Source organism: Penaeus chinensis, chromosome 17 (genome assembly GCF_019202785.1).
Source record: "Penaeus chinensis breed Huanghai No. 1 chromosome 17, ASM1920278v2, whole genome shotgun sequence".
Taxonomy (NCBI): Eukaryota; Metazoa; Arthropoda; class Malacostraca; order Decapoda; family Penaeidae; genus Penaeus; species Penaeus chinensis.
The window spans coordinates 17,354,452-17,366,951 of NC_061835.1; the positions used below are offsets into that span (position 1 = coordinate 17,354,452).

Below are 12,500 nucleotides of genomic sequence, written 5' to 3' on the forward strand. Positions count from 1 at the left end.
TTCCTGGAGTAAGCTCTTTTTCGTTTTCGAGGCCTGTGAGTGTTTTGATACCCCCCTTTCCGTTGGCAGCACAGGACTCCCTTACTCTTCTTGGACCCCTCGGTCGAGCCGCCGACTCCTTCCCCTTCACCAGCGGCTCTTTCGTACAGCGCCAACCCCAAAAGTTTTTTCTCATAACTGCAGAAGATTCTCCTCAGAGTCAGAGAATCTTATCCTTGTCCACTGATACTTGATATACCTGACAGCAGCACATCTGGCAGGCACCTTGTACAAGTCGTCCCTCTTTGCTCACCTCTCACATTGCTTCGGAGTACTCAAAATCAACCTCTTCACAATGAGGGAGAATGTTCAGGTCCCCTTCTACATCTCGCGCATCCTTCAGATTTGGGCCCCTATGCAATAACGTCATATCTACCTCTTCCCTCCTCTGCTAACAGTAATTATGCTGTAGAGACTGTAGCGACTAGAGAGTTATCTAGTTCTGCTTGTAGCCTTGAACAGAATAGAAGGTCGCCCCCGTGGTTTATGATTCCTATAGCCAGGTCAACCCTGAAATCGGCCTGCTCCACCATTTGACACCCCAGCATTTGTAGACTGCAAAGGTGTTGATGGTATCAGAGTCGTAGAGATAGCAGAATATTTTTACCACTGCAGTGGTATGAGAAGGCCAATTGATCCCTGCATTATTCTCAGCAACACTGGGGCTTCACACGTTGCACCATTGCTGTGGCATGAACTGAGCTAAGCATTTCACTGGTTTTGCGTCAATCCAGGACAAGCATAGCATCCAACTTTGGGAACTTTGGAAGTCCATATCACCCTTTTTCTTCACCTTCAGGACTCGAGGCATGTGGCGATGGTTTGACTACACCCGTTTTCCGGGACTGGAGGTAGTGGAACAATACCGGGAAGGTATACCATTTGTCCATGAAAATGGTATACCCCTTGTCAAAGAACCCACCTGCCTCCATCAAATCGACTACTGCCTTCTGGGAGGACGGCATATCACCCTTTTTCTTTTATATATGCGGAAAACAGATGTATCCCACATTTACACCGTCACTGGCTGAGAGTTTATAAACTTTGATGTCAAACTGATTCCGCTTACTCGGGTTGAATGTCTGAACATCCATAGGGACTCGTCTATTTAGATATTCTGTCCCAATGTGTACACCACCTGGAATCGAGACCCAATGAAGTCTAAGATCGGCCTCAGCTTCCTTAGCATATGCTGCCTCATTGTCAACAAAGTGCAGATTACGGGAGATCTGCTAGAATCTCTCAACAAGGCATGGTGGAGAGGAAGATCTCCATATGGAACCCCGGGTTCCAGGACCAATAGTGGGTTAACTGTGGCTTGTAATTGAGGCCCATGAGCCAGGCAGATGTACCTTAACTGTTGTCACTGGATGCCACCTACGGCCATGCCTTCAGGTCTTCTCATTAGCTTCTACAAATCTGCACACAAACAATAAGAAGGATCAGTTTATGTAGGCATCTTGATTACCTTTACTGCCTGAATATAGCACAATTGTGGACAAATATATGCGTATCAAGCTCATCCAGCAGCTCCTGTATGACACAGTGCCCCTTGAAAATTTGCTGCCACAGGACATTTTCTCTTTGCCTTATAGGTGGAGTCCCAAGCGCATTCTTATTCCATTTTTTGGATAGAGTACTGAGCAAGTGGCTCATCACTATCCAGTGTGGTGTCATGGGTTGTGTCATTTGCTGACACATAATCTAGCTCGTCATCGCTGGGCCTTTCGCAGGCCTCAAAGTCATCCGAGAATCAGATAAGGAACCAATCAGGTCATATCATACCATGCGACCTAATCCACCAATCAAAGCCAATGCTAGTTCATCATAATCACGCAACCTAGCATAAGCAAATCACATGATTACATGTCATAAATTATTTGTTATAATTAAATATCTCATAATTACACACATTACATAATTATCAACCAATCATGTAAAACCATCAGCAGTGACATCTATTGGGGCAAAACAACAATCTGCTGTCAGTCATCTTGACAAGAACACATGCCATACGGACTGGGGTCTTCTACAAGCCATAGCAAGATTAGATGCCATATGGCGTGACTGGGTTAAATATGTAGTTTATATTTGGCCCAGGCCCCTTCCCCAGGGGGATCAATCACTAACGACAGATCTCAATTCCGAGCTCATGAGACTGAGTCCTTACACATGGAATTTCTCACTTCCTGACTCCCCAGTCGACGACATCCTCACCGAACATAGTGTATCGACTATTCCCCAGCATCCATCCTTTTGGGTGAAGTTTCAATCATTCCTGAAGGACAAACATCATCAAGTCGACCCCTTTCCAGTTTGCAGCCTCGCTCTTTCATCGTTAGTTTAGATCTTGCCACAATCCCCTCACCTTGGCAGTCATCGCAGACACCTGTGCTTTGTGTTCAGAGTCTGCCTAGATCACTGAGATCTACATATCTCCTTCGTGCCCCATGTCCTGCTCCCTATCATGGTGGCTACAAAGTGTAATCAATAACTTAAATTATTGGGTCATCATACTTTAGCACCAGAAGTAGCAATTATTGAGCGTGCCTTGTTCCTGCTGGCTCTGCCATCCAGCCTTTGAGTGTCGCAGCTCGTGGCGCTGTCTGCTGATCCGCCGTTCCTGCACTTCGGAGACGACAATGCCCCCGTGTTGCTGACACCTCATCCCCATTTCCCTGTGAAGAACGAGAAAGGGACATAATATGGAACCAGGGACGGTGTAGGCGAGTCACGTCATATATTCTGTCCTGTAGGCGCCTTTGGTGCATACCTGGCTGCTGCGCTGGCCCTGCCAGGAGGCCGCCTCTGGAGGTAACCAAGGTTAAATCGCCCTTGCTCCTCCTCTCATTCGGCTGCGGTGTAATTCGTGAAGCTGATCCAGAGTTCGAGTCCATCAAGTCCGCGGTATTGCGTCCACCCTGGCATTCCTCAGATCTTTCGATCTTTCACAAGTTCGAGAGTCGGGTCAGTGTCTTCCCACTTCCCACTCCCACAGACTGCTCCCTTTGTCTGCCTTTTCAAGACATACTGTGCATCGCTCTGGGGTCTGGCCTTTCGACAGACGTAGTGTTCCACAAAGAGTAACGAAGGGAAGACAGATTAATTTCAGTGTATAGTACAAAGATATAATTTGTTCCCCTTCTGTCTGGTAACAAAATACTTTTGATTTTGATTTTTGCACCATATTCTGTATTGTATATATGCAAGGATTGTTTTGTTTGACCAGCACTGTTAGTCAAGGTTCTATTAGCCATTAATATATATATATATTCTTTTCCCACAGTGTTTAGAACAACCTTATGCTGAAGGTGTTAAGCAACTTCTGGAAGACCGAAAAAAGACATAGGAGGAAATAGGTTACGTGAAGAATGAAAATGGTATTTTTATCCTGCCTTTTCCCTGCCTTCCAAGTCCTCCTGAATGTTAGGCTCACTCTTTCAACTTCAAGATTGTCTGGCCGATCCCGACATGCAGGAAATGCAGTCGAAGGGCCTGATTGCCAGCATGTTGCCCTTTTTTAGGTTAAATTATGGGAGCTGTGGAATGTTTCCATAACTTCTAGAAAACCGAGAAAAATAACAGGAAACTATTATATTCCTCCCTTGGTTGCTAGAGAGAAATTTCAAAGATTTTTTTTTTTTTTAGAGGAATTTACGTGTTTACGTGATATATCGCTGATTTAACCAGGATTATCGTAAGTCGGCGACTTTTTTTTCCTAAGTTATTGCAGATTGTTCATGATTCACTCAAGATTTCCCCATGCCTCATTCTTTCTCTGCAGCTCTCTTCCTGCTTCGCTTCTGTGTAAATGAGAAAGGACAAAATAGAGAGAGGGAGAGGAGGAAAGTGAGAGAGTATGTGTGAAAAGAGAAAGAGAGAATCTTTCACACTATCCACATTTTCTTTCCATTTCTGCCACTGATTTCTTTCCTTTTCTGCAACTACAGAAGCCTGCCGCCTTCCCCGCGCGATAGGGCCCTGTTCCGGCTCCAAGCCGTCCTGGTACCATGACACCAACGTCGGAGCCTGCAGGTTCTTCGAGTATGGCGGCTGCTTAGGAAACAGCAACAGGTTTGCAGACAAACAGACTTGCGAAGAGAAGTGCGAGAGTACTGGTAAGTTTGACCTGCTTACTAATTGGTTGTTATCATTATGACTGATTAGTCGGCGAACTTCGCTTCGCATGTCGGACTTATCCTTAATAATATAAGCACAAATAACACTAACCAAACTAAAACACTTTTCATGCTGCACACCACAAACAAAACTAAGACTTTACAAAACAACTGTCAGAACCATTCTAGAATACACAGCTATCCCACTGGTTGCAATATCAAACACACAAACACTCCTAATGCAATGAGTACAGAACAAAGCATTACTTTAGGTACACGGCTCAACATTTCGAGACCGAATTTCTGCAGAAACACTACACAGAACATACAGCATGGAACCACTAAACACACACATACACAGACGAACAACAAGATAAACAATATCATGGAGTAGGCACTAGGAATGAGAGGGGACAAATACTAGTCGACTTTGAGGAGGCTCGATCACTCAATATCTTGAATACATTCTTCGGAAAAAGACTAGAGCGGAAGTGGACATGGAAGTCGGCATCGGACATCAAAAACGAAATTGACTTCATAATTTCAAATAGGCGTGATATAGTAAAAATTGTGGAAGTTATTAATAAAGTAAATGTTGCAAGCGACCATAGGTTGGTCAGAGGCCAAATTAAATTACACCTCAGAAGGGAAATGAATAAACTAATACGAAAACCGCAGCCAAACTTAGCTAACTTGAAGACCAAAGCGACAGAATTTAGCATTAACATCCAAAACAGATATTCACTTCTCAGCGACGAAGATCTCAACATTGACCAAATCAACAAACAGTTCAGTGACATAATAAAGGAAGCTGCACTTGAAGTAGGCGGTAAGAACGTCAAACAAAACTCCAGTAAGCTCTCGATAGAAACTAAAGAACTTATGCAAAAACGTAGGGTCATGAAAGCATCGTCAAATAGGGGCAAAATAAAATTAGTTGAACTAACAAAAACTATAAACATAAAGAAGAGAGAAAATGTGCGGAAATTCAATACTCAAATAATAAATGAAACAGTGATGTCAGGTACCAGCATGAAAACAGCTAAGAGGAGACTAGGAATAGGGAGAAATCAAATATATATATGTGCAATAAAGAAACCAGACATATAATAAAAATGGAATCATAAGAGTAGTGGAAAACTTTTACAGGGATCTATACAACACAATTGAACAGCCACGGATAGAAACGAACGCGGTATCTAGAAAAGTACCTAACATCACAACAGAAGAAATAAAGAGAGCGCTTAAAGGCATGAAGAGAGGGAAAACACCAGGTGAAGACGGTATTAGTATAGACCTTATAATAGACGCAGGAGAAATTGCAACAGTGAAACGAGCCAATCTTTTTAACAAATGCCTTCTCAATGGAAAAATTCCGAAAGCCTGGAAAAATGCAACAATTATTTTGATTCATAAAAAAGGGGACAGAAGGGATCTAAAAAACTACCAACCCATAAGTCTCCTTTCAGTTACTTACAAACTGTTCACTGAAATCATCACAATTCGCATCTATGATAGTCTGGAATCTAACCAGCCTAGAGAACAGGCAGGCTTCCGCAGTGGATTCTCAACAACAGACCACATACACACGCTTACCCAAATAAGAGAAAAAATAAACGAATATAGGAAACCCCTGTGTATGGCATTCATTGATTACGAAAAGGTATTTGACTCTGTACAAATACCAACAGTACTTAAAGCTATTCGAAGACAGGGAGTAGAGGAGGTATATTGTAAAATACTAGAAGATATATACGAAGATGGGACAGCAACCACCAAGCTCCACACAGAAACAGATAAAATCCCAATTAAGAAAGGTGTTAGACAGGGCGATACCATCTCACCTAAACTGTTTACAGCTTGCCTTGAGGAAATTTCCAAGAAGCTAGAATGGACCGGGAAGGGTATCAAATTGAGGACGAATACCTGAACAATCAAAGATTTGCAGATGATATTGTTCTCTTCAGTGAATCTGCATATGAAATGCAGCAACTAATAAATGATCTGAATAGAGAAAGCCTGAAAGTCGAGTTCAATTCGAACAGATACATGTTCAAGGTGAAGCAATGGAGGTGGTAGACAAGTATTTATACCTAGGCAACTCGTACAGACATACACATCTAGCGAAGAGAACAGGCAGGAAAATAAGCGATGCATCAGTTTAGGCTGGAGCGCCTTCGGCAAACACAGTAGCTTACTAAGAGTCTCCTTGCCATTATGTTTAAGAAGAAAAGTCTTTAACCAATGCATCCTCCCAGGTATGACCTATGGATCAGAAACATGGACTACAACCAAAGTACTGGAGAGGAAACTAATAAGTGCCTAGAGAGGGATGGAGAGGATGATGCTGGGAATTAGTCTAAGAGATCGGATGAGGGCGACGTGGATCAGGGAACAGACAAAAATAGAAGATATACTCGGGAGCATCAAAAAGAAAAAATGGCAATGGGCAGGTCATATATGTCGGAGACAGGACAACAGATGGACAAAGAAAGCAACAGAATGGATTATATATAACATAAAGAGGCCAAGGGCCAGACCTATGACAAGATGGCGCGACGAAATAACGAAATTTGGGGGCCAAGACTGGAAGCAAAAAACGCAAGTCAGACAAAGATGGAAAAGATTGGGAGAAGCCTACGTCCTGTAGTGGATTGACCCAGGCTGATGATGATGATGATATATATATCAGATATAGGAATAATTGGAGCGATAATGATATTAGTAGTAATAATAGTAGTAGTAACAACAGTAATTATAATTACGATGATAACTATGAATGATCATGTTTATGGTTATTGCAATAATTATACTTGTAATAAAACGCTAATGAGGATAAAGATAATAATGACGATACCTCCATTACAAATACAGCCAACTCTCTCTCTCTCCTGAGTGTAAGTGTATTCTTATTATTAGTTTTCATATTGTTATCATTATCAGCATTGCTATCATTGCTGTTGCCATCCATTGCAGAGTCTTGCTTCCTGCCCCAAGACTCAGGACCCTGCACGGACCACCAGGTGCGCTGGTACTACGAGAGCACAAGCGGCGTCTGCAGGCCGTTCCTCTACGGGGGCTGCCATGGCAACGGGAACCGCTTCTTCAGCAGGGCGAGCTGCGAGCGCCGCTGCGGGACGGGCGTGGGTCAGTGGCCGCCGCCCGCCGCCACGGCCGGGGCTTCGTGAGGATTACCGGGGGGGGATTTCCCTCTCAAGGGAGCTTTGTTTTGTATTCTTTTTTTTTTGGGGGGGTGGGGGTCTTTTTCTTCTTTACCTATTATGTAAACGGGTGTTTTTTAAGAGAGATATCTCTTCGGGTAGGATTTTGTTTTTGCTTTTTTGTTTGTTTGTTGTTTGATTGAGGCGATTCTCCTCCCGCCACCTTTTGCTCATCAGCCTATCTACCTTCATTATCATTCTTCGCGTGATTGCCACGATTCTTTCATTCGTCTGCATGCTTGTCTTTACAAGCTCATGCATCTACGTATCTGTTATAATTATCTATTAAATTTGCCTGTGTATCAGCCTCTCTGTCTACCAGCAACTCAGTCGATCAGTCTATCTATATAAGAAATAATCTCTCTACCTCTCTTTTTATCAGTCTGTTTATCTTTGATTGCATCTTTCAGTTGATAAATCAACCAGCCAGTGCAACTGTCTATTCGTTCCCATAGCCCTGTATCTATCGGGCGAATGTGCGTTCTCTGCATCGCCAGTTCATAAACTTCTCCTTCTGTCCGTCAGAATATTTACTTACCTGCCTCCGTATATATTTAGATCTCTGTGTGACTATTCAACTATCAAGTTACGTCTTCAGATGTATGTGAGCTACCAGGTATCACGGACACACTGTCATTATCGCCCACATTCTCATTACGACTAACACTGTCCTTACCATTGACACTGTCATCACTAACACTGCCATTACCATTGCCCATTATCATTATGATTGTCCTATTCGTAACCACTGCCATTGTCACTGCTATTATCACTGCCACCGTGCTTGTCCTTATCACTGCCACCGTGCTTGTCCTTATCACTGCCACCGTGCTTGTCCTTATCATTACTCTCTGCCTGTCTCTTGCGATCACCCCTTGATTAATCGTATCCGCTTAATGGATCAGTCTGTCCCGCTGAGTCGGATGTTGGTCACGTTTGGCCTTGGTAGCACTTAAGGTACCTTTCTGTCGAAGCCTCTGATTGTCACCGGATCTGCCTGTCTATCTAGCTATCCTGTCAAGACCACGCCTACATGTCTACTAATGAGTGTCTGTCTACCATTTTAGCAGTAAAAACGGATGCATGAATATCTATCTGCCTCTATTAATTAATTGATCCATCTCTTTGTCCGTAAGTGAATATGTCTATCAATTTTTCAATCACTCACTCTGTATATCTATTCACCTTAATTTCCCTCTAACAATCCATCCTTCCTTCCATCCAACCATCTGATCTATCTCATCTACCCCCACCCCTCCAACTGTCTATCGATCTATCTGTCTACCAGACCTGTGTGAGTTGCCCTTAGTCGCGGGCTCCTGCAGCGGCAGCTTCAGGCAGTACTTCTACGACAGAGAGAGCGACGAGTGCTTCGAATTCTCCTACGGAGGCTGTGCAGGAAACAAGAACAGGTGAGGGGGAGAGAGAGGGAGAGGGAGAGAGAGGGAGAGAGAGAGAGAGAGAGAGAGAGAGAGAGAGAGAGAGAGAGAGAGAGAGAGAGAGAGAGAGAGAGAGAGAGAGAGAGAGAGAGAGAGAGAGAGAGAGAGAGAGAGAGAGAGAGAGAGAGAGAGAGAGAGAGAGAGAGAGAGAGAGAGAGAGAGAGAGAGAGAGAGAGAGAGAGAGAGAGAGAGAGGATTGAGGAAGAGAGAGAGAGAGAGATTGAGGAGAGAGAGAGAGAGAGAGAGAGAGAGAGAGAGAGAGAGAGAGAGAGAGAGAGAGAGAGAGAGAGAGATTGAGGAAGAGAGAGAGAGAGAGAGAGAGAGAGAGAGAGAGAGAGAGAGAGAGATTGAGGAAAAGAGAGAGGGAGAGAGAGAGAGAGAGAGAGAGAGAGAGAGAGAGAGAGAGAGAGAGAGAGATTGAGGAAGAGAGAGAGAGAGAGAGGGAGAGAGAGAGAGAGAGAAAGAGAGAGAGAGAGAGCGATTGAGGAAGAGAGAGAGGGAGAGGGAAAGAGAGAGAGAGAGAGAGAGAGAGAGAGAGAGAGAGAGAGAGATTTAGGAAGAGAGAGAGAGAGAGGGAAAGAGAGAGAGAGAGAGAGAGAAAAGGAGAGAGAGAGAGAGAGAGAGAGAGAGAGAGAGAGATTAAGGAAGAGAGAGAGGGAGAGGGAAAGAGAGAGAGAGAGAGAAAGAACATACGCACACATGACACTGGAGCTCCTGCACAATACGATATTGTGATCTCCGTAGCCCTTGCCGAAGTGTGTTGCTGAACATACATTTGTATGAATACCCATGGAAGGTGTTCTGAATACTTAAAACACGCAAAAGGAAACACATCAGAGAAATTTTGTATAATCTTCTATCACTGATAACGGTTATTTCGATATTCCTGGCCGTGTTTACCTCCAGCCGTGGTGACCTGACAAACTACCTGTCAAGCGCTAGTTTGACGAGCAAACTGCCAGTTCAGACCTCCACCACTACTACCCTCCTCTCCCCAAGCGACTCCACCATCTCCGTGCTACACCTTTTTACTTCATATTTCTTATGACTCGTGTCATAATTTTCTTTTGTCTTTTTCTTAATCTTTTCCCCACTCCCCTCTCTCTAACTGGTGTGTGATACAGCTCTCGGGGATTCCGCAGGGACAGTACCCTGGGTGAACTAACACCGTCCGGACCCCCTGAGCATGCCATTCGCCCCCGCCCCCGCCCCCCACGCCCCAGAATAACTCTCCGCCACGATCACGATGACATCCGGGACTTCCACCACCAACGCCCACAAGAAAATTAAGCGGATTGAAGGCATCGGAGGACACACGCCGCCCAATTTCTGCTGCGTGTGTGGAAAATCTACTAAAAAGAGTGAAGTCGTATCGTGCTCTCCCGACTGTCCCAACATCTGCCACCCAAGTTGCGTGGATCCCTCGCAGCCTTTCCACTGCTCGCAGACGCAGCATCTAAGGGAACTGCAAGGGATCACTCAGAGTGTGATAGTCATCGAAGAGGAGGACGTTCACACAGATCAAGCCACTCTGTCACATGTAAACGAATTGAATAACCAAGAGGATTATATAACGATAATCCAGACACAGCAGGCTATAATATCAAAGTTAGTCAAGCAGCTCTTGGTATTCGTGGACGGCAGCCTCTCTCTGGCTGATCTTCCCGCCACCATCCTTTCTGCTAAGGAGCTTATTGCAGACTGCTCTGCTCCTGTAAAATCGAAGGCTGTAACTGCAAAGCCTGATAGGATCTCCGCTGGGTTTTCCATACAAACTCAGCAAGATCCAGCACTTCAAGATTGGTGGGATCATACTCCCATCGGTAAAAAGAATCCTGCTCAAAGAGCTCAGTCGCCTTCACCTCCTAGTAAATCAGAGACGAGACGAGAGACTCGTCAGCAGATTCAAGGAGGACGGAGAGCGCAACAGAAGAGACCAGAGCCTCCCGTGTGCTCACGCTGCAAACGGCGAGGACACAACGAGCGGGACTGCCGTAGCAAGGCCCCCTGCGACTTTTGTAAGGCAAGAGGCCACACCCTGAACAGCTGCAGGTGGAAGGCTTCTGCAGATAAGGCCGAATTGCTCGAAAGAGAGCTGCAAAACTTCATGTTAGAACATCGAAGCTGTCAAACACAGAAAACAGCAGCTCACCCTCAACCTCTACTTCCATCTCCGCCACTTCAGCATCGCTACTTCTTTTCACCCCCACACTGGGCCGCTCATCAACTCGCTGTTCCTTCTTGGTCACATCCCAACTTTAATAACCACCAAGGGCCAGTATACTAAATGGCGTCACTGATTACAACCCCTCAAAATAAGCAGAGACACCTCTCAGTTCTGTCTGCTAATGTCAGAGGCCTCCGGACCAATATTGGTGAGTTGACTCACATGGCCCTCAACATCAGTGCCGATATAATAGTGGCTACTGAAACTTTCCTTAATGCAGAGGTAGAACCTGCTTATGGTAAGATACGAGGCTACTCACAGTGGCAAAGAAGAGACAGAACAGGGAAGAACTTCGGAGGTGTAGCTGTGTGCTATAAAGAGAACCTGCAAATTCAGCTACTAACAGTTGACTTACCAGACTGGCTGGAAGCCATCTTCATGAAGGTCATGCTAAAGTCAAACGAGTCCCTACTACTTTGCGCTCACTACAGGCCGCAGTGGCAAGGCAGGGCACCGATGGACTTCCTAACGGAAAATTTAGACGTCCTTCAGGCTCGCAATAACTGTCAGCATCTCTTAATAGTTGGGGACCTTAATCACTATCTCATTCAGTCAGCATATGAGGACCTTCTTGCAATTCACGGACTGACAGATTACGTCGATTTCCCGACGCACATCCTCGGTAGATCTCTCGACCCTGTTATATCGGATCTAACTGAGGACTTTATCTCATGCTAATCGCTCGGCAAAATAGGAACATCAGATCACCTTGCAGTTTTATCACATTTTTTGCGTTGCCCCCGCAGCTGACGAAAGGAGACAAAGAAAAATATGGCTTTGGAACCATGCAAACTGGAAAGGTATGAAGGCAGAACTTCAGTCACAAGACTGGGATGTTCTCCTGGTGGGGAATGCAAACGACAAAGCATCCTCCATCACCCGCCTCCTCGCTGAAATGCAGGAGAAATACGTCCCTTCCCGGACTTACACCACAAAACCGGGCGACCAAGCCTGGTTTGGCTACAGATGTCATCAAGCGTCCAAAAAGAAATACAGATTGTGGCAAAGGTTTAAAGCCAATCCCACAAGACATAATAAAAATCTGTACAAAAACGCTTGCAAAGAAATGACAGCCACGTGCAAATGGGCCCGCAACAGATGGCAAGAGGACATGAAGCGCAAACTGTCAACTTTAGGAGCAGGCAGCAAGGAGTGGTGGTCGCTCGTCAAGGAGCACCAAGGGGAAACCCGGGAATCCACAATACCTCCACTAACCAAGCCCGATGGAACAACTGTCTCGAGCAATCGGGAAAAAGCTAATCTTCTGGGAAGCATGTTCAGTTGTAAAATGACAGTACCAGATGCTAACAGGACACCACCACAGATACCCTCAATGTGCCATGAACAACTCCCTGGTCTTCAAATCTGTCGCATCAGAACAAAAGAGATCCTTCAGAACCTAAACACAAAGAAAGCGCCAGGTTCAGACGATATTAGCCCACAAATTCTCCGTAGG

The 12,500-nt window shown here is 45.0% G+C and overlaps 1 protein-coding gene across 2 annotated transcripts in view; it reads left to right on the forward strand.

Moving 5' to 3' along the window:
* The window catches only part of LOC125033895 (papilin-like), a 44,553-nt gene that overhangs the window by 24,614 nt on the left and 7,439 nt on the right, over positions 1-12,500 (forward strand). For both annotated transcript variants that reach the window (XM_047625467.1, XM_047625468.1), the window contains exons 11-13: positions 3,990-4,157; positions 7,134-7,304; positions 8,667-8,790. In XM_047625467.1, the coding sequence (XP_047481423.1) occupies positions 3,990-4,157; positions 7,134-7,304; positions 8,667-8,790 (463 nt within the window). The remainder of the gene's footprint in view (positions 1-3,989; positions 4,158-7,133; positions 7,305-8,666; positions 8,791-12,500) is intronic.